The sequence below is a fragment of the Electrona antarctica genome, assembly GCF_951216825.1.
Source record: "Electrona antarctica genome assembly, chromosome: 3".
Lineage (NCBI taxonomy): Eukaryota > Metazoa > Chordata > Actinopteri > Myctophiformes > Myctophidae > Electrona > Electrona antarctica.
The window spans coordinates 17,668,769-17,692,481 of NC_136808.1; the positions used below are offsets into that span (position 1 = coordinate 17,668,769).

The window sequence follows — 23,713 nt, forward strand, 5'->3', positions numbered from 1 at the left end:
TAATAATCAAAATTCTTAAGGCTTAGAATAGATTAACCAGGTCGAATTTTACTTTATTTTGCAGGGAAAGTCACTACCAAGAAGTATTTGCATTACATTACCTTTGCCTTTATGTAGAAAACATATTTTCTCTTCTGTTATGCCAAATTCAATTCAGTGCAGCTACAAACAAATATAATGTCTGTCTAGGCCTACTTTCAGTATGTGGGCGCGCCTCTCGTACGCGCGCGCGCACGCACACACACACACACACACACACTCACACACAGTCTCTCTCACACTGTGACACACACACACACACGGTCCTTTCTCTTTCTAAAAGCCCTTGTGAACAGATTGACAGGCTAGAATGAAAATGAGGCGGCCACTCGGTCACGACTTCAGTAGAAACGCGTCCTTTCTTGGAGACCTCTAAACTGTGATCATATCACCATGGGAGCTGTTTGGATTTCAAGGGACTTGTGTTTGTTTTTGCTCTTGTTAAATACTCGCCAAAGCGCAGCGCTCGCACAGAATCGAGGTAGGTTACGTTTTTTTCCCGAGTCAAAGACTCTTCTTTACGCACGCAAGAACTGCGCGCGCTTGTTCCACCAGTTTACTTAAAATAGCCCGTTATTATTAGCTATAATGTCTATTTATTGGCGGTCCTTGTCGTGGAACTTGATAGGCACTTGACTAGACTCACATTTTGTGTAGTATTTTTGTTAAAATGCAATTCATTCGAATGTAGCCTAATATAAGATTGAATAGCAATATTTCTCTGAACCTCAAAAACTACTGGCTATTGTTGAGCACCAGTTGACGTTTTTACTTTTGGGATAGGAATCTTTTGAGATCTGTTCTGAACACCTCATCATGATCTTAATTAGCCTGCCCTAGTCTGTAAACTCCGCGAGTGTAACAAATAGGGCCTATTTAGGCTACATCTATACACTCTCAGAGTTCAAATGGACACAGACGACAGACCTACATTTTAATATACTTTGGTGTTCTGTCTGATGTATTTCAATAGATCCATGTGCAGAGGAAAGTGATGGCTGTCACATCGATGCTATTTGTCAGAATACACAAGGCTCATACAAGTGCACGTGTAAAGCTGGGTTTAAAGGAGATGGCAAACACTGTGAAGGTAATGGTCTCCTTTCTGGATCTTTCTGTTGAGGTCTGTCTTTTCAACAACATGGATGGTTATCAACCGTCCAAGTAACAGTAATTGAGTGTATGGGTTAATCGGTCCATGGCTAGATATACAATGTAGGCCTACTCAAATTACTCATGAAAATAGCAACACCACAATACAGAAATATTAAAGTTATGCATTCAAAAATGTACTTGATTACTAAAGTATTGGCATCAGAATATATTTGCATGCAGTGCCAAACATAAAAGTGGGCTATACACAATGGTTCAATCATATTGTTTATAATGGCTTCATAGTTTAGTTGGTAATTGGGGCGATTTTAATTACTTTATGTATCAGATAATTTATTTATGTTTTGTATAATCAAAATAAAGTAATTAACTAAAGCTGTTAAACAATTTCAGTGGAGTAAAAAGTACAATATTTGCCTCTGAAATGAGAGAAGTAGGCCTAAGTTAAAAACAAATCGAAGTAGGCCTATACTACGTAAATGTAAAGTAAAAGTAGTTACAGTAATTCAGTAAATATACAAGTTACTTTCCACAAGTAAAGTTACCATGTACAAGTTTTGATTAGGCTACAGACTCATAATTGAAGGAATATGGGTTATATGAATTGTGTGTAGCCTGTGGTTAGATATAACATTTCAACATCAAATGTTAAACATTCACCTGTATTGAGTTGACCTTGTTTCCTCTTTAGACACAGACGAGTGCGATCTGGAGTACAATGGTGGCTGTGTACACGAATGTAACAACATACCAGGCAATTATCGCTGCACTTGTCACGACGGGTTCAATTTAGCCCACGATGGACACAATTGTTTAGGTAAGATGCAAAAATATAAATGACTAAACTCTGATTAAGTGAGACAAGACGGCTTTGACTGACAGGGTGAAAAGGTCACATTTAGCCTACAGTTGGGCTGGGTAAGTGTATACACTAGTGTTAATCGAACTCTGAGAGCCTATACAAAATATGGGTCCATTTGGTTACATTTGTAGGCTCTCAGAGTTACAAATGGACATATTCTTCAATTTCCATCCATCATTACTGCTAGATATAGATTGTTTATCTCCAGCTGCTGTTACTTTATAGGAAACTTTGAAACAGTGGCCTTATAGCTACAAATATTATTTGGCCAATAGGCTATGTGAATTGCAGTCCTGTATGATGACGTATGATGATGACACTGTTGGAACTACTTTTTGCCGCTAATTTCCTCTAGATGTGGATGAATGCAAGTTCAACAATGGCGGGTGCCAACACACATGTGTCAACACTATGGGCAGTTATGAGTGCCACTGCAAAGAAGGCTTCTTCCTCAGTGACAACCAGCACACATGCATTCACCGCTCTGTGGGTGAGTGCTCATGATACCTGTTCACAGTACACATGCATCCACAACAGGGTTTAAGTGGTTAACCTTAACCCTATCCCTAACCGTAACCAGCACACCTGCATTCACTGCTCTGTATGGGTGAGTGGCCAACTGGCCATGGTACCTGTTCACTAGCATCTAGCCTTAATCATAGCAAGCCAACGATTATGTGTAATTTTGCATGGATAGATACATTGACATTAATTACTTTCAACCTGCCGTCCATCCTTTGGGCATTAGGTCATTATTTGGGTTGTGTGGGAAGACATTCCCCAACAATTTTAGACATTTTGAAATAGAGAAACGAGATGATTGTGATGCATTATTTATTATCATTCTTTACTATTTAAGCTTTATTATTAAATTATGAAGTTATTTGATGAATTCAAGCCAAGTTTTTCAGGTCCTGTGTGTGTGTGTGTGTGCGTGTGCGTGCGTGCGTGCGTGCGTGCGTGTGTGTGTGTGTGTGTGTGTGTGTGTGTGTGTGTGTGTGTGCGCGTATGTGCGTACGCGCATGCAAGTTCAAATATATTAAGCTGTGCAAGGAAGAACACATAATCATGTGGCTAATTTTCAAATGCCCACATACAAGGCTATGATTGACAGCACAATGAGAGCTGACATCTTTTAAGTGGGGTCCCCTCTCTGAGGCTTTATCTGCAGCAGCCAGTCCTACAGGTCTCATGCTGTGGGAAAAGGAGCTCTGTGTCCGAGAGAACAAAACAAGTTACTAACTGCAACATTTGGCTCTTGGTCACCTGCGTCATAGAAGAACGTTCCTACTGTGTCTGTAGCTTCTCATTCATACATTTTATTTTGTTTCTTCAGTGAAATGCTGGTGAAGAAGAGTAATATACATACGCACAGATGCACGCACGCATACAGGCGCTCGTGGGCACGCACGCACGCACGCGCGCATGCACGCACACATCGAAGTGCATGCAACATTGACAGCCACAGTTCTTCTATCAAGTGCATGTAGCAGATATGCTTGAGAGATTGTATCCCAATTAACTCCCAATGGACTATGACAACTCTAATTGCTTCTTTTTAAAAGCTTCTTTTTAAATTAGCGGAATATGTATGTACATATATATGTATGTACTAAGCATTCACTATGTTGGAGAATCACAAACTGTGTATTATGATATGATCTGTATATCGTCGCTGTCGGGTTACTTTTCAGGAAATTGAAAAATGGATCCGATTATTATTATTTAGTCACAAGCTCTTGTTAATACTTTTCATTAGTTACATAAAACCAACTGAGAGTGAACCACTCTCAGTTTCAAAACATTTCAGAATTTGGGCAGTAATTTACAAAACAACAAAACACATACAAAGAAATATAGAGATAGAAGGTTTCCACCCGACTGCAACGATACAGATGCTGTAGGTGGAGTTTCATTGTGTACCCTCCCCTGTCCATCGCAGAGGGCCTCAGCTGTATGAATAAGGACCACGGCTGTGCCCACATCTGCAAAGAGACCCCCAAAGGGGGTGTGGCGTGTGAGTGCCGCCCAGGGTTTGAGCTGGCCAGGAACCAGAGAGGCTGCACACGTACGTGTTCATCTTGTCCACATGAAGCTTAAACGTGATTTATACTTAGCTGCGCGCCAGTGTCGAGTCGAATGCCAACGTGATGCGAGTGTGTAGACTGGCAGTCTTTGTGCACGTGACACTGGAGCACAACTAAGTACGTATAAATCAGGCTTGACTTTGTTTGCAATGCATTATACCTGTTTAGACAAACACAGTTGACTTTAGGCATTGAGCTGATTATCTGACCCAAGTTTTTCTGTTGTTGTCCGGCAGTAACCTGTAACCATGGCAACGGAGGCTGTCAGCACATCTGTGAAGACACAGAGCAGGGCCCCGTTTGCAAGTGTCACGTCAGGTATAAACTGCACCCTGACAGGAGGTCCTGTGTCGGTAAGTTCTGACCCTAATGTGTCTAGCCACACTAGCTGCCTGGTGACAAAGCTGTGAAAATGATCAACATGTAACATACTACAACAGTCAAAATCATTATAGCAGTGGTTTTCAAACTTTTACATTTTAAGGACCCCCAGTTTTTTCATGCATTAGGCCACGGACCCTCATAACTCTGAGAGTGTACAAATGGAATCAAATGGCTAATTTGGTTCTATTTTTCACTCTGAGTTACAGTCATGCAAGGGTCCATTTGGTTACTAACTACCCCATTTAGCTGGGGACCCCTGGGATCCCCCTCAAAGACCCCTGGGGGTCCCTGGGCCCTACTTTGAGAGACACTGATCTATAAAGTTAAGTCAGTTAAAGGTTCATTTTAGTTAAACTTGAGTTTAATTACTACTGCAGGTTTTTATCGCCATATGATTTCCGTGCCTCAGTTTCTTTTGTGATAAATCCACATTCCAGACTCCGCTAATATTAGAGTCTGGGAGTGGGAATCAAAACACGAAGCCAAAGTGACATATCTCTCTAAACATGTCTCTCACAGGTCTCCTTAATCCTTATAGCACATTAGTCAGTGAACATTATGTCTTTGGACTCACAATAGCAGCAGTGATAAGGAAGCGCTATCAGATGCAGTGGCAGGTATCTTTTCCTCCAGCAGCAGTAACCTGTGTGGGGTCCAGGATTATCACTGCTGTCTCATCTAGCTGCTCCATCTACTCTGCTATATCGTCGGGTGGAAGCCTTGTATGTCAGAAACGGTTACTTTTCAGGAAATGGAAAAAAGGACCTCTTGTTAATACTTTTCCCTGGTTAAATAATCACAGACACACCTAACTTTCACTTCAACGCTATTGCAAAAATAGCAAACATAGCAGATCGATTGAGAAGCTGAGAGCTCACAACGCTTTGCGATGCAATGTGAGCTTGTAGATAGATTTTTGTGTGACACTGTAGTATGATGATGACGAAGTAGGTCATTAATCTACGCAAGAAAACATAAAATGTTGGAATGGAGATACAAGGTTTCTGTCCGACAGCACTGATATGTATCACCAAGACACTACATCAGGTTATATACTGTACTGTATCTCCTTGGGTGTTTTGGTTGGTTACACTCACCCAGAGGAGCTTACGTTACATACTTTATATTGATATTATTTATTAACATAACTTTTTGCACTGTAAAAGTGCAAGTTTCTTCAGTTGTTATAGATAAAACTGATCATACAGTATCTGAATGTTCATTTAACCCAACAGAAAGCCAAAAATGACAGTTTCAACAATTATGAATTATGAAATGTAATTTCATTTCCATCTCCTTTTTGAGTTGGACAGTGGATTTTTTTAATGATTGGTGTTATTTTGTTTGTGTCTCAGAGAGAGATGAGGCCAGTACGGAGTCGTCGGATCACAACGTCACATCCTTTACTGAGGTTGACAAACGAGTTAAAAGAAGGCTGCTTATGGGTAATAATAATTCTATTCATACAAGCATGCTAGTTATGCACTAATTTACATCAAATCAGTAAAATGGTTTCGGATTATATTACACTGTAAAATCCTCAGGGTTCTTTTCCATTTGTCACTCTGAGAGTGACAAATGGAACCTTTATACATTCTCAGAGTTAAAGGAACACGGAGGATTTCACTGTGTAGTGTGTATCTGGTAGTGTTCAAGGGGGGAGATGAGTAATGGCTAGTAAACCAATGCATTCCTCAGTCTTTAGACCAAACTGTGAAATGACTATGGACCCTCTCTTTCTCACACCCCATTTCTTCCCTGAAAGATATGCATTTGTGTCAGTGTGGCACATTTCACATTCATTCAGGAAAGGAGAAGTGTTGCAAAGCTGTCCTATGTATGTGTATAATATACACACACATATTCTAGTGACTAGCAATAGTCACTAGAATAGTGTAGTAATGTAGTAATAATAGTAATAGAGACCATCTGTTATCTGATGCTGGGGCAGGTCTTTACAGCTAAAAGTCCCGATGCTGGGACTGAATTGATCTTTGATTTTCAGTGAAAGTGCAGTGAAATGAATGAAAAACTTTATTCCAAACATGATAAAATTAAAATTAGACAAAAGTCAAAGAATTAAAATAAGTGCAATATAGAACAAATAAAACAAAAACAACAACTTTTATAAATTAATGAAATAAATTATACATAGTACAAGCAGATCAGATATTATGCAATTATATGAGGCAGTTAAGATAGCAGCTAAATTAAATATATGGGAACTGATATAAAAATGATACTCGATCTATGGAGTAGATTTTTTTGTGGAAATTCAGTGGCCCTCTTTGAGTCTCAGCAAAGGTCCTATTTCACTATATATATATATATATATATATATATATATATATATGTGTGTATATGTGTATATGTATATATATATAAATGCAGAACGTCACTTTGGAACAGATCAATCAGTAGAGTACATTGAACATTGAACATTGTGTCCTGTCATTCCAGAGAACTGTGCCGTGAACAATGGGGGGTGTGACTGCACCTGTAAAGATACCTCCACAGGTGTACGCTGCAGCTGTCCTGTGGGCTTCACACTGCAGCCTGACGCAAAATCATGCAAAGGTCAGACTGATATTCACAGATAGTAAAGCAATAGTAAAGCTTGATTTATGTCAGAATGATATTCACAGAGGAGTAATGTCTGATTTATGCTTGGTTACATATTGTGTCTCGCGCCAAAAATAGCTGATCACAAACTCACAATGTGATACGCCGTGAGCTTGTAGATGGGCTATTTTCGGTGTGAGACCCTAGTGCGCTCAACAAAGTAGTAATCAAACATAATCTGTTGCTATTCCCATTCTACCACAGTACACTGATTTAACTCCGATTATTGATAATTTGATAAACGAATACAGGACTTTATGTTCGCGGCTTCGTGCAAATAATTTCCCCAAAAATCAACGTATATGCATTTTCAGATTGTGTATCGTCACGGCCCTGGTGTGTAAAGGCCATACGGCTGGTTAAATAGTTTTCAACTGCTTGCATTTCCTACACAGACATTGATGAGTGTGAGCTACACAACGGCGGCTGTGAGCACTCCTGCAGAAACACCATTGGCAGCTTTGAGTGTAACTGTAAGAAAGGCTTCAAGCTGCTGACCGATGAGCGATCTTGCCAAGGTAAAAATATATATCCCAGTATCCTACATACTGCTATAATACAACTAAGATACTTCTTAATGAGATACTACTTGTTTTACTGCTTTTTTCAAAAACAGCAATAGAAAAACATCCAAAACATCCATTTTCTCTCAACAGCTAGCTTTTGAGCTATCATATTATGGAGAAACAGTGCTATCTGTGTGTGTGTGTGTGTGTGTGTGTGTGTGTGTGTGTGTGTGTGCGTGCGTGCGTGCGTGCGTGCGTGCGTGCGTGCGTGCGTGCGTGCGTGCGTGCGTGCGTGCGTGCGTGCGTGCGTGTGTGCTGTGGGGGCGGGAAACCCCTCCTAATGAAGAGTGCATCTAACTGCCGTACCACCATGTCATTTGCCTTTGATTACAGATATAGACGAGTGTTATTTTGCGCGAACATGCGATCACACGTGTGTGAACTCCCCAGGCAGTTTTGAATGCGTCTGCAACAAAGGCTACACCATGTATGGACTGGCCCACTGTGGAGGTGAGACACGGAGGAGTGGGGATGGGGAACATTAACCACTTTCAACTTGGCCTCCGTATTTTAGGCATAGGCAAACTTTCCCTCGCGAGACTGTATAAAACAGGGCATCAAACAGCATTGGCATCAAACCCAATTGTACAATATAAGAGATGTCTGACGTTTTTCTATTCCCTTGTCAATCAGACTAAATGTTTTCTACATATCGTCGTTGTCGGGTGGAAACCTTGTATGTCCAACATCATTCATCCGGAAATGGTAAAAAGAACCATCGTGAACTTTTAGCGTGACATTCTTGTATGATGAAGTAGGGCATTCATTTACTAAAAGACATTAAAAGTAGAAATATGGAAATACAAGGTTTCTGCCTGACAGCAGCAATATTTTATGTACAGTACATGTTGGAAAAAGAGAAATAACATGTTCTTCTTTTGTGTGTGTCTCTCATTCTTTTGTTGCCTCTCCACCCAGACATAAATGAATGCAGTGTGAATAATGGAGGTTGTCTGCACGGTTGTGAGAACACCATGGGTGGGTTTGAGTGCCACTGCCGTCCTGGCTATAAGCTACATTGGAACAAAAAGGATTGTATTGGTAAGCCAGGGTCCCTGCCCATAGAAGAGGCAGTTTACATCTTACATCTGTTCTGTTCTCTCTCATGCTGCCACTCTGGGAGGAAAGTGTGTGATGTGTGACATTTGTGCCATTTCATGTTTTGGACTGGGACATGTTGGGGGACTAAAACAGGAGATACTTTGAGTTCTGTTGCCTTTTTTTCTCTTTAATTCTCTACCTTGGGCTTGTTAAATGAACTGAAACACTATAGAATTATCGCTGTTGTTGAAATGTTGTGCTTTGCTCTTAATGCCCTTTGATGCCAACCCCCACCCCACCCCACCCCATTACATATCAAAAGTTGTCTTTTTACCTCGGAGTTTGTTTTGCTTTCTATCTAGAGACTGAGGGTTTACTCGCTGCGAACCCCCCCTCTAAACCCACCTTGAACTGCAGTAAGCAGGAAGGAGGTGACCGCTGCTTCCTGACATGTCAGTCCCAAGTTCATATCAGCAGTGGTGAGTTGCTTTAGTCAGTTCATTAGTTGTTTGAATCGTTCACAACTCTGGACTGCCAGAGCAGCGATTCATGTTCCTACATGCTGTCTGTTTGTCTTTGGTGACCTGACGTCTATGGTTCTAACTTTTGTCTGCGTTGGTCTCTGTGTCATGGCCCCATGTATCTTTTCAGGGACTGAGGATTCCTATACTGTGACCTGTGGAATGCCTCTGCCCTGCTTGGCTGAAGCACAAAGGAACCACAGCAGCTCGTATTGCTTGGGCAAGTAGACAACATCACAGATTTACATCAGCTTCTATTTGTCCACCCAGTGACAAACCAAACAAACAACTTGATAACTTACAACACAGGCATCCGTTGTTTTCATTTGATGTATTGATAAGTCAAACTGTGGAGATTTTCTTTGGGATTCCATCATGCTTTTTTGTGCCTTTTGTCTCATAGGACCAGAAATGTCAGGTGTTCCCCGTATTAAGACCACAGCCACCTTCAAGTCTGGCACAGGGAAGTGCAACTTGAAACGTAGTCAAGAGAGACTGAAAGAAACCCTAAACAGTGCACATTCAGGTACAGAAGTTCCCGTATCACACCATTAACAACTTTTCCAAACAGGAGGCTGAAATTCCAGTTAGAAGTGGACTGAATTTACAACTCTGTCACTAAAATGCCATCTCATATAACAATCTTAATTAATCAGACCTGAAGGCAGCTTGAATGTAAACCAAAATTATAGCCAAATGTGAAAGACATTGTGGGGAGAGTGTTGTAATTTTAAAATGTTTTGAAAGTCTCAGCAAGGCACATTGTCTGGCAGTGACAGGGGAAAATGTAATTAGCCATACCATGCCTTTCACTTGGGTCCAACCAAGCCATCAATCAAAAAGACTTCCGATGGTGTCATTAGTTTCTTTTCTCCAAATGCATTGGATATAATGCATATAATAATGCATATCAAGCTTGTTGTCAACATCTGTGTGATTTGTGTGTGTTGGTGGATTGGTACTGGGGTTGTCTCCCACGTCAGTGATGCTAATAGGGTGCATTTTGCATCCCAAAACGCAGATTATTGATAATGGACCCATCTGTGGACCTTTCTGGGGGCCCCATGGACACACTACTGTACTCAGCACTGTACTGTGTTTATTTCTTTCAGATATATTTTATACATGAATATAACCATTTTATAACCATACTAGATGAAATGGTAGTTAAATGCTGCAATTTGTAAAAAAAAAACAAAAACAAAATATTGACTCCTAATGTTGTTGAAGCGGGACTCATAAAATGTCCATGGGACCCATCTAAAAGACCACCCCTGGGTCCCGGGACCCATTAAGTGAAAACTAATTTACATCACTGCATGTCCACAGATAGAAAGTCCCTCTTCACTGAGAATGTGCAGTTCAGCTACGTGAGCCTGCACTGCTCCTCGTTGGGCCGGCGCGCTCGGAGCCGACACGGCAGGAAGGCCGGCGAGGACGAAGGTTCCTCTATCACGGCTGAGTTTGAGCTGGATGTGAACCTAGAGGAGGTAACAGGTTGGTCTCTCTGCGCTGCGCTGCCTGCCTGCCTGCCTGCCTCCCTCCCTGGGACCTCTGCCTCTTGGGGTCACCTTCTGCTTCTTCTCTGTCTTTCCCTGCTGCATACTAAACCAACCAACCTGTTAAAGTATCTCCTGTTTTGACTCTGCTGTGATGGTGGTGGTGGCCCGGTGGGTTCTGGGTCGAGACGCAGGGTCGTGGTGTTTTAGTTTCCCCTGATTCCTTTACGGGCAGTGGCTGAAATAATTTCTTTCCTGAGCCAAAGTAGTAGTTTGTCTTTAAAGCATGTGTGCGTAGTAGGTATACGTATGAATTGTAGTGTTGGTTTATGCTATGCTATCGTTCTCCAAAGGCAGCTGTGGTATTGAGTGCTTCTCTCAGCAGAGAGCTGTGACCTGAGCTGTGTGCGCCGGCGCTCTGAGAAGAGGCTGAGGAAGACCATCAGAACCTTGAGGAAGTCCATCAACAGGGAGCAGTTCCACCTTCATTTTGCTGGCTCTGACTACGAGCTGTCCAAGAGCCTGGGCCAACCGTTAGAGATGCCCGATCACTGTGCGGCAGGACAGGTGCTTGTGGGCAGGAAGTGTGGTGAGTCTGTTGTTCTTATTTTCGAATCGACTCGTACAGTAGTTCTATGCAATAAAATCATGTTCATTTAATTTTGAGAGTCTAAAATGCAAGGCTCCACTCTCAGTTAAATCAACACCCCAGATGTTGTGTTGTACTTACTAACCAAGGTTGAGTTCAGAACATCAACCACGCAGACAAGCAAAATGTACAGTTTTGATGTTTTTCCGTCTCCGAAGAAATTCACTCAAGCAAAGTGAGCAGCTCAAGACACTTATGTTCCACCTATCAAAAGGCAGCAGTGGCCCTGACTGGTTCTTATACACAAGGTTGTCTCATAGTCATGTCTTTAAGTAATTGAGGTAGTCCATGCCAGTGAGATATATTTAGACAAGTTGGTTTAATGATTGGATTTAGAGCAGGTGTTGGCCAGATGACTGCCATATTTGGTTCGCAGACATGCTGTAATGAGCTGGTCAGAGGGGAGAGGGAGAACTTGCATTGAGGAACAGAGAGGCTGTTGTTGGCTCTCCCAGCCACAAGATCTTCCAGCATCTCCCTGGGATAAAGTGTAACATAAAGGGTGATGGCCCCACCTCTGCCCTCTTTTACTTAGAGCTCATATTCATTCATTAAGTGTAAGACACACTGTCAGTGCTAGTGAACTGAGTATGTGTTTTCTCTGGCTAACATACACATGTGCCCCCAGTTCAGGGCCTCGCAGGAAGTTAACCCCCTGAAATCTAATGTCTCAACTCTAGGTTGAACATTCAACGGAAATGGCATATAGATTGGCTATTTACAGCAAAGACATTTGGTGTAGAGAGAAAAGATGAGGGGGGCCTCCTCTCCATAGGGGACTCGGTTAATCTGAGAGTGTACAAATATGACCAAATGGACCTATGATATGACATTTGTACACCCTAAGAGTTCAGAGTTATATAAATTAACACTGAGGATTTGTCAGCCACAGTATTGACACATCACTGCTAATCCTGTACACCAGCAATAAAGTATTGATTAAGGAGAATGTTTGAGAATTCAAAGGGAAGGTTTGGATATTTGTGAGCTATATACAGGTATATATTAGCTCACCACGCATCCCTTTTTTGCTGAATATTCACCCCAGGATAGGAACGCTAGGAAACATGATGAAATCATGTTATTCATGTGTCAAATTGCTGATCAATACTGATTGATTGATTGATTGAAATATGTATTAACAGTTTGCAGAATTACAGTACATTTCAAGCACAACTCAATACAAAGACTGTTAACTGTGAGTGGACGACCCAATAAAGCATTACACATGTTTACAAGAGGGTCCACATTGTTCAAATCATCAAAACATTTAGACACTTCTATATAGCCAAAAAAAAGAGAGAGAGAAGAGGAATTCATCATAAAGGAGGTAAAAAGAGAAATGAAACATATACAGTGAGGGGGAAAAGGGGTGGGAATGGTTATGGTAAATTATTGTGGTAAAGATATCAAACCATAACCCATAAGCCAACCCAAACAGTTAAATTAGTAAATGAATTGCCTGATGAGTTAAATTAACACTGATTACTGATGTTATTGTACTTCTTTGTACTTCTGGAGAGGAGTCCTGTAATTTGCTGACTTATTTGAAAGGTATTAAAATGTGTCCACAGTTTGCTGAACTTGATCACACATAGATTCATTTAACCACTTTAAACCTTGCATCCCTAATTTGGGCATTATAGGCATAATATTTCACTAAAACAGTCGGTCCACAAGCTGAGGTGTTGCATTGTGGCACGCTGTCAGATTGCAGATTTGTTATTTTGTGTGACACCGTCGTGCGATGACCTATAACACAGGGCTTACCGGTACGTGGTGTGTGTTTTCTTCAGATTTGGGACTGAAACAACATAAAAGTGGCCGAGCTGAGCTGAAGGGCTGTTGCTGTAGGTTATTTTCATTTCCCAGAGTGTGTTGTATCTTGATTCCAGCATCGCACTTTCAGGTCAACATTAAGCAGTCTCTATTGGACATGGCAGGGGTGCAGACATGTAATTTGGGAGGGGGGGGGGGGGGGGGGGGGGACTGAAAGGCATTCTTAACCCCTTTAAAGGAGATATATTTTTCCCTCCACCCCCACCCCTCCCTCTGGCTTAGCTCTGAGTGCAGTTTAGTCTTTTCAGTTTGCCCACTCCATTGTAAACCCCACTGGGGCTTGCTCTCATTGCCTCAGGAGAGCAGGAAAGTTATCCCCCAACAACAACGTCCCCTGTCACACTAAAGAGAAAAGTTGTACTTTTCTCTTATTCTTCTGTAGCCTACTATATTGAAAGCACTATTCTCTTTCCTGTTACTGTTGGAAGTGTCTTGCTTTAAACATACTGTATATTATTAATCTTGCATACATGCATATTCTTAGGCACAATCTGCTTGAATACTTGGTATATGTAATTGTCACTTCATTGACTTGTTTTCATGTCAGATCATTTTGAATCAACTACAATGTGTAATTTGCGTTGTCTAAAATAATCCAATGTTGATGTTTTTCTTCTTGATGTGGTAATGGTAGAGTGTAAGCTCTGGTGTCACCTATAGAAAGTACATGGTGAACTGAGCATGTCTACTTGTTCCCATCTTTGATTGTTGTAGTCAAGTTGTTTGCATGTTTGTTTTAATGTTGGAGATGTTTAGGAAGTGCTGTTGATTCAAGCTGGCAGTTTGAGTGCTATGCCCCCCTCCCCACACGCCCCCCTGGCAGGGCCACTCTGCATGACCCCCAGCCACTAAACTGCTGAAGAGAGCTGACTTCAGCCACACCATGGGAATCAATTAGCATCAGCTGTTTGGGCTTCTGCTTGATGGGCGCAAGAAGCGATTGGTCCAAGCAGAATGCGGGGATTCAGAAACCTGACCCCTTTTATTGGGTTCAGCTCCTTACCACTGTGATAGCGTAGTGTTTTCCTATGTCATCAAGTAGGCAAAGACTGAGGAGTTGAATAGAGGTGAAAGGTCTTTTAAACCTCTTTGGGGCCATCAATTCGAGGACTCTATAGAATTGGTTCTTTGCATTTGAAAGGCTTCAAGGTTTTTTTTCTCCCTCTCACTCCCTCTCTTCTCTTACTCCTTCCCTCCGTCAAATAAAAGCTGTTTGAAGACAATGCAGTGGTGGCTCCTCATGGTCATTCAGGGTAAACAATAGGCTGCAAAAAATGAACTGCTCTTGAGAGAATTACATTTTCTTTCTTTGAAGGAAAATCTAACAATTTGCTGAGCCATGTATAATGGATGTACGTTAAAGCTTTTGTGTGTCAGGCCTTTATAAATGGTGGTGCTCTAGTCAGAGGCACATCTTAAAGGCTACCACTGAGGCACTTATTAGACTGGAGGCCTTATAAATCATATAAGGCCTATATGATTTATTCTGCCACAACTCTTAAGTTATGAAGTGCTTACCACTGTCAGACAGAAACAATTCCAAAATTAATTAAAGGCATCACTCTAGAAGTTAGAAACCAAAGCAAAATGGTGCTCATCCCTTTAATCAAGTGTATGCACTTTTGTGAGATAAGAGGCAAATACTCCCTTTGATTTGCCTCTGTGTCTGCTTCTGGTGGAGGTGAGGGTACTTATGATAGTATTAAGTGCTCTTCCACCGTGCACAGCCATGCTTTATGAAGTATTAGGGCTTGTTTGATGTGGGACACAAAGGCAGCTGTGCAGAGGCTCTGTGCTCTTAGTTGTCTGAATTTTTTGCATAGCTGCATCAGGTTGATTTGCAAGGATTTTTAACAGCTTAACACTGGGTCTCTGTATCTACGTCTCTGTATCTACGTCTTTGTGTGTGTGTGTGTGTGTGTGTGTGTGTGTGTGCGTGCGTGCGTGCGTGCGTGCGTGCGCGTGTGTGTGTACTATGAAAGAAGACGTGCACTTGTCTTTGCATGTGCAGGTTTCTGTAAATGTTTCTGTGCCCTGAAGGAACGTTTGATTTGGGACCCACTCCCATCTAAACCACGAATGTCAACCAACAACTAATGATCATCAATGATCATCAAACCAGCTCTAATCATAGACTATAACCTGCTATGAAATGACAAACCGTCATGTAGGAAAACATTTGCAATGGAACAGAACTTAGAAATAATCACATGTTCTAGACATTATATATATCTATATAATGAAACTATGCATATATACAGTATACTTTAGTGTGCTATGTCTACGTAAATTGCTATTGTAGTGCTATCTATCTATCTATCTATCTATCTATCTATCTATCTATCTATCTATCTATCTATCTATCTATCTATCTAAACGCGGGAAGCGAACGAAGCTGTTGTGGCAGTCTGACACACACACACACACACACACACACACACACACACACACACACACACACACACACACACACACACACACACACACACACACACACACACACACACACACACACACACACACACACACACACTGAGAGAGACCTCTGTATCATTCCAATTTCAGTTCGTAGTTGCCCTCTGGTGGCGGGCGGGTGGTGTTACAGCGTGACACACAGACTGACACACACACAGACAGACAGTTTTGGCCATCTTCTATAGTTAGTGCTCACTTCGTTCGCAATAAATGCACGAAAAATGTCTGTCAGTCAGTCATTCTGTCTGTCTATAGCCTACACTTCCTTATATTAACCTGACTCCGCCAGATGGGGCAGTAGAGAGTACTCTCTACTGCCCCATCTGGTGAACATCATTTGCCGTTCATACAGTATATTCAGAACGGGTAAGGACTAGTCTACATAAAATGCTATAAGTCTGCATAAAATGCTATCTAAAGTTGAGCCTTTGCATATGCCTGTAAGGTCGTCGGGGCTAGGGCAAGTGCTACGAGCCATGATGGAGTCTGAAGAGGGGTTTTCAGACTACGGCGGAATATTGGGAGTTCTGATTGTAATGGGAAGTGCACTCCATAGTTTTGGAGCCAGAAGGGTTTATCTTGTCTCTTTGGTACCTGACCTGACTGATCAGCTGATCAGGAAAGCTAATTGAAATATTTCTGCAGCATTGCTTGCTACATAATGTCATCTTTAAACCGGGACATAAAAGGAGAAACACAAACTACTGCAGTCTAGATACTCTAATTATTGGAACCCTATTAGTTACTTCATTTATGTCTAGCTATGAGTTTTGTTCTTGATCTAATGTTGCTTAATTTCTTCTCTCTCTGCTAGTGAGCTGCAGTGTTGGGACGCACTACGACGGGGATCAGGGGAGGTGTGTTCTGTGTCCAGCTGGAACATATCAGGACGAGGAGGGACAGATGTCCTGTGAGGTGTGCCCTGGCCCAGAAGGAAGAGAGAGCTCCAAAACTGTTGGAGCTCGAAAAATGGCAGAATGTGGAGGTAAGGCAAGGTTAGACAAGATGCCGGCCGCATCAGTGATTCTAATTTATGGTTAAGAGCTGCAGACTTTGAAATAATTACAGTGGCAGCACCACATCACTCCTGCTTCATGACATAGCATGCAGTGTCTATGAAGAGGAACGATGGGTTATTAAGAAAATCTAACCATTTAGATGCCTTCTCTGTGTGACCAGTGCAGTTCCTCTGTTTAGTATTACTTTGTCTGAGGAAGAGCTCGCAAGCTTGAAAGTCGTTTTGGGAGTGTGCAGACTTGAGTTTTCTATTTTAGTCCATTTGATTCCTCTCTCTACCATGAAAATAAGAGTATGCTACCCTTCACCTCCTAGGAAAGGATCCTGAGTAGTTTTGGGGCACCATTTTCGTCACAGCTAAACCCCATATCCCTAAACTTCTTTGCCTTTTTTTACTATTTTGCAAAACATTTTTTAATAGTTACAATGGCCAGTCTACACGCTCACAACGTGTCAATGCAGATTGGCTAGTTGAACTATTCAAAAATGTTTTTCTAAATAGTAAAAAAAGGCAAAGAAGTTTAGGGATAAGGGGTTTAGCGGTGACGAAAATGGAGCCCATGATGTCCAATAACCTCTATTCAACAGTCAACAGTATAGAAATGTACACAAAAGAGATCATGGTAGATCATAGAAGGTTCTCCTTCATGGTTTGATATTCTAAAATGGGATCTTGAGTGTTTTTCAAAATCATGTCCTGTTATATGAACCACACAGGAAGCAATAGTGCTCTGATAAAGATCTCACTGGCAGATGTTCTGCTTTGTATATAAAGTTAAAAGATGCCTGAGCTGAGATCGGTTAAGATGTATTTGAATTCAAAAAGCTTAACGCAGACCCTTCACAGTGCTGAATCAAAGGAAAATGAGCCACCATGTTTTGGTCTCTTCTACTACTGTTATCACTGTCCGCTTGTTTGGCTCTGTCCCAGATCCAATCTACTGCTTCTCCCACTGATAGACTAAACAAGAAGAGCTATCTGGCAGCCAGCTAGTAAAAGTCCCCAAGGAGACGATGTGAAAGGTGGCTCAGTAAAAGATAGCAGGCGTTACATCACTGTGGCAGTCTGCCGTGTGCTTTTTAACCCAATCAGGCCTGACGTCGAAATTTAAAAAAAATGTTTTCTAAATCATGACAATTTTCTGAAAGATTTGAGGCACATTTTAACGATTTAAAAAAAATAGCAGACCTACAAGCTTGTAGATCTGCTATTTTTCAATAGCTAAATTATAACATAATGTTTAAAACACCAAAAGGGGTTCCCGCCCAAAATGGGTTAACCCAATAGCAAGGGGATACAGGTTGGGAACTCATACTGTATATGTCACCTGCGGTGCAGGCTATAGTAGTCTCTTGAAACAGACTGTTGAGTCACGTCAAGAGAGCACTGTTTTTCCTTTATTTGCCGATGGGTTCTCAGATTGTAGTTATAGTGCTCAGTGTGAATGGCCCTTTAGGCTGCTCAACAGTGCCACTTTAGGTCACCCAGCGGTATTGCAGACAGACATACAGACCGACAGACAGATACACATGGCCAATCATTGGAGCGGTTAGGCACCGCTCAAAATATGAATTTTTAACATATGTACATGTCATTTTAGGCAAAAAAAAATCTAATAATTTCAAAACATTTAAATTTTTTCAAAAATAGCCAAGTAACACAAGCTTATAACATGTGGTGACAAAATACAAAGGGCTTAAGTGGTTAACCACTTAGGTCATGTTTACATAAAATGTGCAGAGACAAAATAAAATGTGCATACTGTATGTGACAGATAATTATTGTGATTTTACAAAAAAAAAAAAAAAAAAAAAGATCATAGTCTTTAGCAGCTGCATGGAGCTCTGACCTGACCGTGTGTGTTTGTTTGCTTAGGTCAGTGCTCGCCAGGTCAGTACTCTCATGATGGATTCATCCCGTGCCTACCCTGTCCGCTGGGAACGTACCAGCCAGAAGTGGGCCGCACCTCCTGTTTCACTTGTGGAGGGAACCTGGACACCAAACGCAGTGGAGCTCACTCCTTTCAGGAGTGTGAAACCAAAGGTAAGGTTTCATCATCATCATCATCATCATCTGCAAAGGTTAATTAACTAAATTTATTCAAGTACTGTACTTAAGAACAATTTCTTGATACTTTTACTTTAGTAGTATTTAGTATTTCCATTTCTTGATACTTAAGTTTATACTTCTACTAATCTCAACAAATGTACTTTTTAATCCACATCGACACCACATTGACAGCATTACTTACTAGTTAATTTGCAGATTATCCGTCCATCCATCCACCATATCAATAATAACAGTTCAATAACATGATGTATACATGACTCTGAAATACTTTTGTACTTGACTTAATTAAGAATTGAATACAGGACTATTACTTGTAACAGAGTATGTCTTTCTGGTATTGCTGCTTTTACTTAAAACACAAAATCTGAGTACTTCTTATAATCATCTGTCTTAATCCATTGAGACCTGGAACGCATCCATGTCACGTTAGCGTTTAACCACATTAACCATTAACCCATTTTGGGGCGGGAACCCGTTTTGGTGTTTTAAACATTGTTATAATTTAGCTATTGAAAAATAGCAGATCTACAAGCTCATAGCGCGCCACCGAGTGGCGCGCTATGAACTTGTAGGTCTGCTATTTTTGAAAAATCGTTAAAATGTGCCTCAAATCTTTCCGAAAATTGTCATGATTTAGAAAACTTTTTTTTTTAAATTTCGACGTCAGGCCTGAATGGGTTAACTAGTTGTGTGTGATTGTAATTCTGCTGATTTACGGAGACTCTGCTGCCTCCTGCAGCTCTTGTGTTACTATGTGATGGGATGTGAAGTTCTTGATTTATTGTTACATGTTTTTTATGACTTGCTTGATTGTGTTGGTCTCTGCAGTCCAGTGTTCACCTGGACATTACTACAACACAAGTACACACAGATGTATCCGCTGTCCCATGGGGACATATCAAGTCGAGTTTGGACAGAATTACTGTACAGCCTGCCCTGGAAATACTACCACTGACTTTGATGGCTCCACCAACTTCATGCAGTGCAAAAGTATCTATCTATCTATCTGTCTGTCTGTCTGTCTGTCTGTCTGTCTGTCTGTCTGTCTGTCTGTCTGTCTGTCTGTCTGTCTGTCTGTCTGTCTGTCTGTCTGTCTGTCTGTCTGTGTCTGTCTGTGTCTGTCTGTGTCTGTCTGTCTGTCTGTCTGTCTGTCTGTCTCTGTCTGTATGTACACAATTAATATGCATGAATGCGTGCTTCTTTCCATGTTATTGCACAGTATTGTTTTTTTTTCTTTAGTATTTCTCTTTTAAAATAATACTTGTCCCACTTTAGCATTTTTGCTCTATAAAATTAGCATTGCTACAGCAAGAGGGTGTAAAGTATTTGACACGGTGCTGTTACTTTACAGACCGACAGTGTGGAGGTGAGCTGGGAGATTTCACTGGCTACATTGAGTCCCCCAACTACCCAGGGAACTACCCAGCCAATGTGGAATGCACTTGGACCATCAACCCACCTCCCAAACGCAGGATCCTTATTGTTGTCCCAGAAATCTTCCTCCCTATTGAAGATGAGTGTGGAGACTACCTAGTCATGAGAAAAAGCTGTGAGTCTCAGCTCTCTCTGTGTGTGTGTGTGTGTGTGTGTGTGTGTGTGTGTGTGTGTGTGTGTGTGCGTACATGAGTTTCAACATGATCAACATGATCAGGTGGTTATTTGCCACTTTGAAACTGGCATCCCTAGGGTTCTACTGTATAAATGCACTAAATCTCTGTGTGGGTGGGTGCTTGTCAGTGTGCATAAGTTCCTTTTGCATATTTCGAGAACTGTCCATTCTGTAGCGCAGAGGACCTGACGAGAGTATGAATGAAACAGTTATAGAAAGAATTGTCAGAATTCTCAATAAAGAACGTCTTTCTTGTACCTGTGGTGTGCGGGCTACATCCAATATCTACAGATATAGAAAGAAAACATTGAGATATGTAAAATATTCCTGATGGAGAATATTTTACATATCTGACCTGTTTTCTTTCTTTTATAGAGAATTCAATGTATTGTGAGCTTGTAGATTGTCTATTTAGTATTTTCGAGTCAAGTATAAAATCGGGCTTATGTGGTTGCAAAACTTGCATATCATAGACCTTCACATAAATACATTATGGAGGGTGACAATGGCTAACTGATCCACATCCTGACTCCACAGCTCTCCCCAACTCAGTGACAACTTATGAAACTTGTCAGACATATGAACGCCCCATTGCCTTCACCTCCCGCTCCAAGAGACTTTGGATACAGTTCAAATCCAATGAGGGGAACAGTGGGAAAGGCTTCCAAGTCCCATATGTAACATATGATGGTGAGAAGAATTTCAGTTTGTTATTATAAATGATTTAGTACGCGTACGCCAGTGTAAAAAGGAAAACATCATTGCTTGCACTAAGAAGCTGTTAATGTACTTTTGTTTGTTCCAGAGGACTACCAAGAATTAATAGAAGATATAGTCAGAGATGGAAGATTATATGCATCAGAAAATCACCAGGAAATTCTCAAGGTACACATTGTGGAGTATATCATTCTATATCCAGTCCTCTTACTGCTATACATTATACATTACATTTCTCATGGAAAGTAACTAAATAAATGTGATATTTATAGCACTTTTCACAGAGAGATCTCAAAGTGCTTTACATACAACACAAATTAAAACAGCAAGAAACATTCAAATGATAAGAAAGGCAACAAAACTGTACACTGCATTTCAGAAAAACACCATGAAATCAAATTCACCCTTGTTCCAGTAAATGAGTGTTTTTATATCCAATGTGTTTTTATATCCAATGGGTAATAGTTTACCAAATCCAGCTTATTGTGTAAGAATTGCTTATTAGAAAAGCCCTTACTTTATTGTAATACAAGAACATACTCACTGACGAATGTTTCATGAGCGAAGTTTGGGACATTATCCTATATTTTGAAAACATGCATGTCACATTATCACAGAAATGATATGTGCATATATTGCCCTCTTCTGGAGACATATAGAATTGTGTGCTGTAGTTAATAATGCATTATTGCATTAGATTCAAAGTCTTTACTTTTAAAGTTCTCATACATATTCAACATTTCTCTACAGGACAAGAAACTTATGAAGGCATTGTTTGATGTTCTGGCACACCCACAGAATTTCTTCAACTATTCAGCACAAGACTCAAGAGAAATGTTCCCCAAGTCCTTCATACGATTCCTACGCTCTAAAGTACTGAGATTCCTTCGTCCTTAATATGGTGACTTTTAACCAAATTTTTATATATCTCATATAATGTTTATATGAGATACTGGCCACACTATCTATGTTATCCACTGACCAACCCGTAAGCAGCCTTTAGTAAAGTTGTTTTCACTTGGATTTAAAACTAGCGTGGACTGTAAACATATAACATTGATCCTTAAGGAGTGATGAAAGCAGTCAAGTCAACGAAGTGGACTTTTCAGGAGAACGTTTAACAGTAACTTTAAGAAGGACTAAGGACACAATGATGTTTTCAAACATGGTACACAAATGTGCAGCCGCTGATAGTTTTCAGTTGGTTCCATGTATTGTAATGTGGTATACAACATATTACACATGTAAGACCTAAGCCTAATTTATACTCCGCCACTCGATGGTGTAATTAACAGTGTAATTAACAGATTTCCATGGAAATCTGTTATTTTTAGAGAGCAACAGCATTGTGTGACCACATATAAAATTTGATTTTGCACAGACTTTAAAATCTATAGTGGTACTCTGATTGTATCTGACTTCTTAGTATTTGGACGCTGAGGAGTTTTTATTTTCATATCATAGTATCTACAATATGTGAATACTGCTAAATTCAAATCACATTATGAGAATGTTTCTATGGCACGTATGGCACGTTGTGGAGACATTCAACTATGGTAGCTAATGAGACACTGAATTCCAGCAATATAGCTGACATAGCTGACTGTGTATCTAGTTATAACATAGGCTGCTGTATGTCTCACATAGGCCTATACAGCAGAATTACTTGCAGAAATACTGCCGAATCCGAGAAACAAACAAATATGCACAAATATGACCTTTTCTTGGAATACTATAGCACTACAGGTTATGTAGTGACACCACAAGAGCAATTATTCTTTTGAATGTCTTGTATATGATGTAAAAAGTTTTAGATAAAACGCTAATGTATCGTAGAAAATACGTTCCTGACACATACTGTATACTGTATACTGACACATTGCCTTAAGTTTCCTTTATACTCCATTGTGTGAGGTGTCGCTTGCTGAAAATAACAGATCTTTATGGCAAGCAACACTGACTGAGTACAAATGAGGCTTTACATACCTGTATGTTTGCTGCTTCAATATAGTGTAATGTTTACTCCTATATTGAAGCACATTTTACATTCCAAATAGCTATATACAGCTCTTAGGCTTTCATGAAACACCAATTGTTGTATAAAGACGTTTTTATTATGACCCATGCGGAAACCAAAGAATTATTCACTCTCTATTTGTGCAGAGAAATTAGTTATAGAGTGAACTGATTAGAAAAAAATAAACTTTTGTAAAATAGAATTGCTTTTTTTACTTGTCTTAGAAATAAATGTATGTATATTTTTTATTGTTTGTACATCTAACATACTGTAAATAAAACTAGTAAACTTATTTAAGATTCGTTTTATAAGTGTTCATTTGTGCAGGTGCTCTTGTGTGCACACGCTCATACACACAGACGGCATACTGTATATTTTAAAATAACCCCCCTTATATGTCATTGTTCTAGATTTAAAAGATTTAAAAGATCATTTAAATCGTGTTGAAAGTTAAAATATACCTGTATGTATGATGTTATGTAGCAACATCAGACATACAGGTATATTTTACATGAATCTAGAGTAGACCAGGGCTTCTCAAAGTGGGTGCAAGTCCAGGGGTGCCATAGAATTCTTTGATAACAT

General features: G+C 40.4%; 1 protein-coding gene across 1 annotated transcript; it reads left to right on the forward strand.

Moving 5' to 3' along the window:
• The first annotated feature begins 428 nt into the window (after positions 1–428).
• On the forward strand, positions 429–23,420 carry scube2 (signal peptide, CUB domain, EGF-like 2). Its single transcript, XM_079498076.1, has 23 exons — positions 429–520; positions 1,013–1,129; positions 1,844–1,969; positions 2,370–2,504; positions 3,957–4,082; positions 4,338–4,454; positions 5,841–5,930; positions 6,946–7,062; positions 7,503–7,625; positions 8,007–8,123; positions 8,592–8,714; positions 9,077–9,193; positions 9,366–9,455; positions 9,639–9,761; positions 10,565–10,732; positions 11,117–11,323; positions 16,512–16,682; positions 18,591–18,758; positions 19,614–19,775; positions 20,137–20,334; positions 20,932–21,084; positions 21,200–21,279; positions 21,862–23,420. The coding sequence occupies exons 1-23, from the start codon at positions 433–435 to the stop codon at positions 22,006–22,008; spliced, it is 3,063 nt and encodes a 1,020-aa protein (XP_079354202.1). The 5' UTR covers positions 429–432; the 3' UTR covers positions 22,009–23,420.
• Positions 23,421–23,713: the final 293 nt, after the last annotated feature.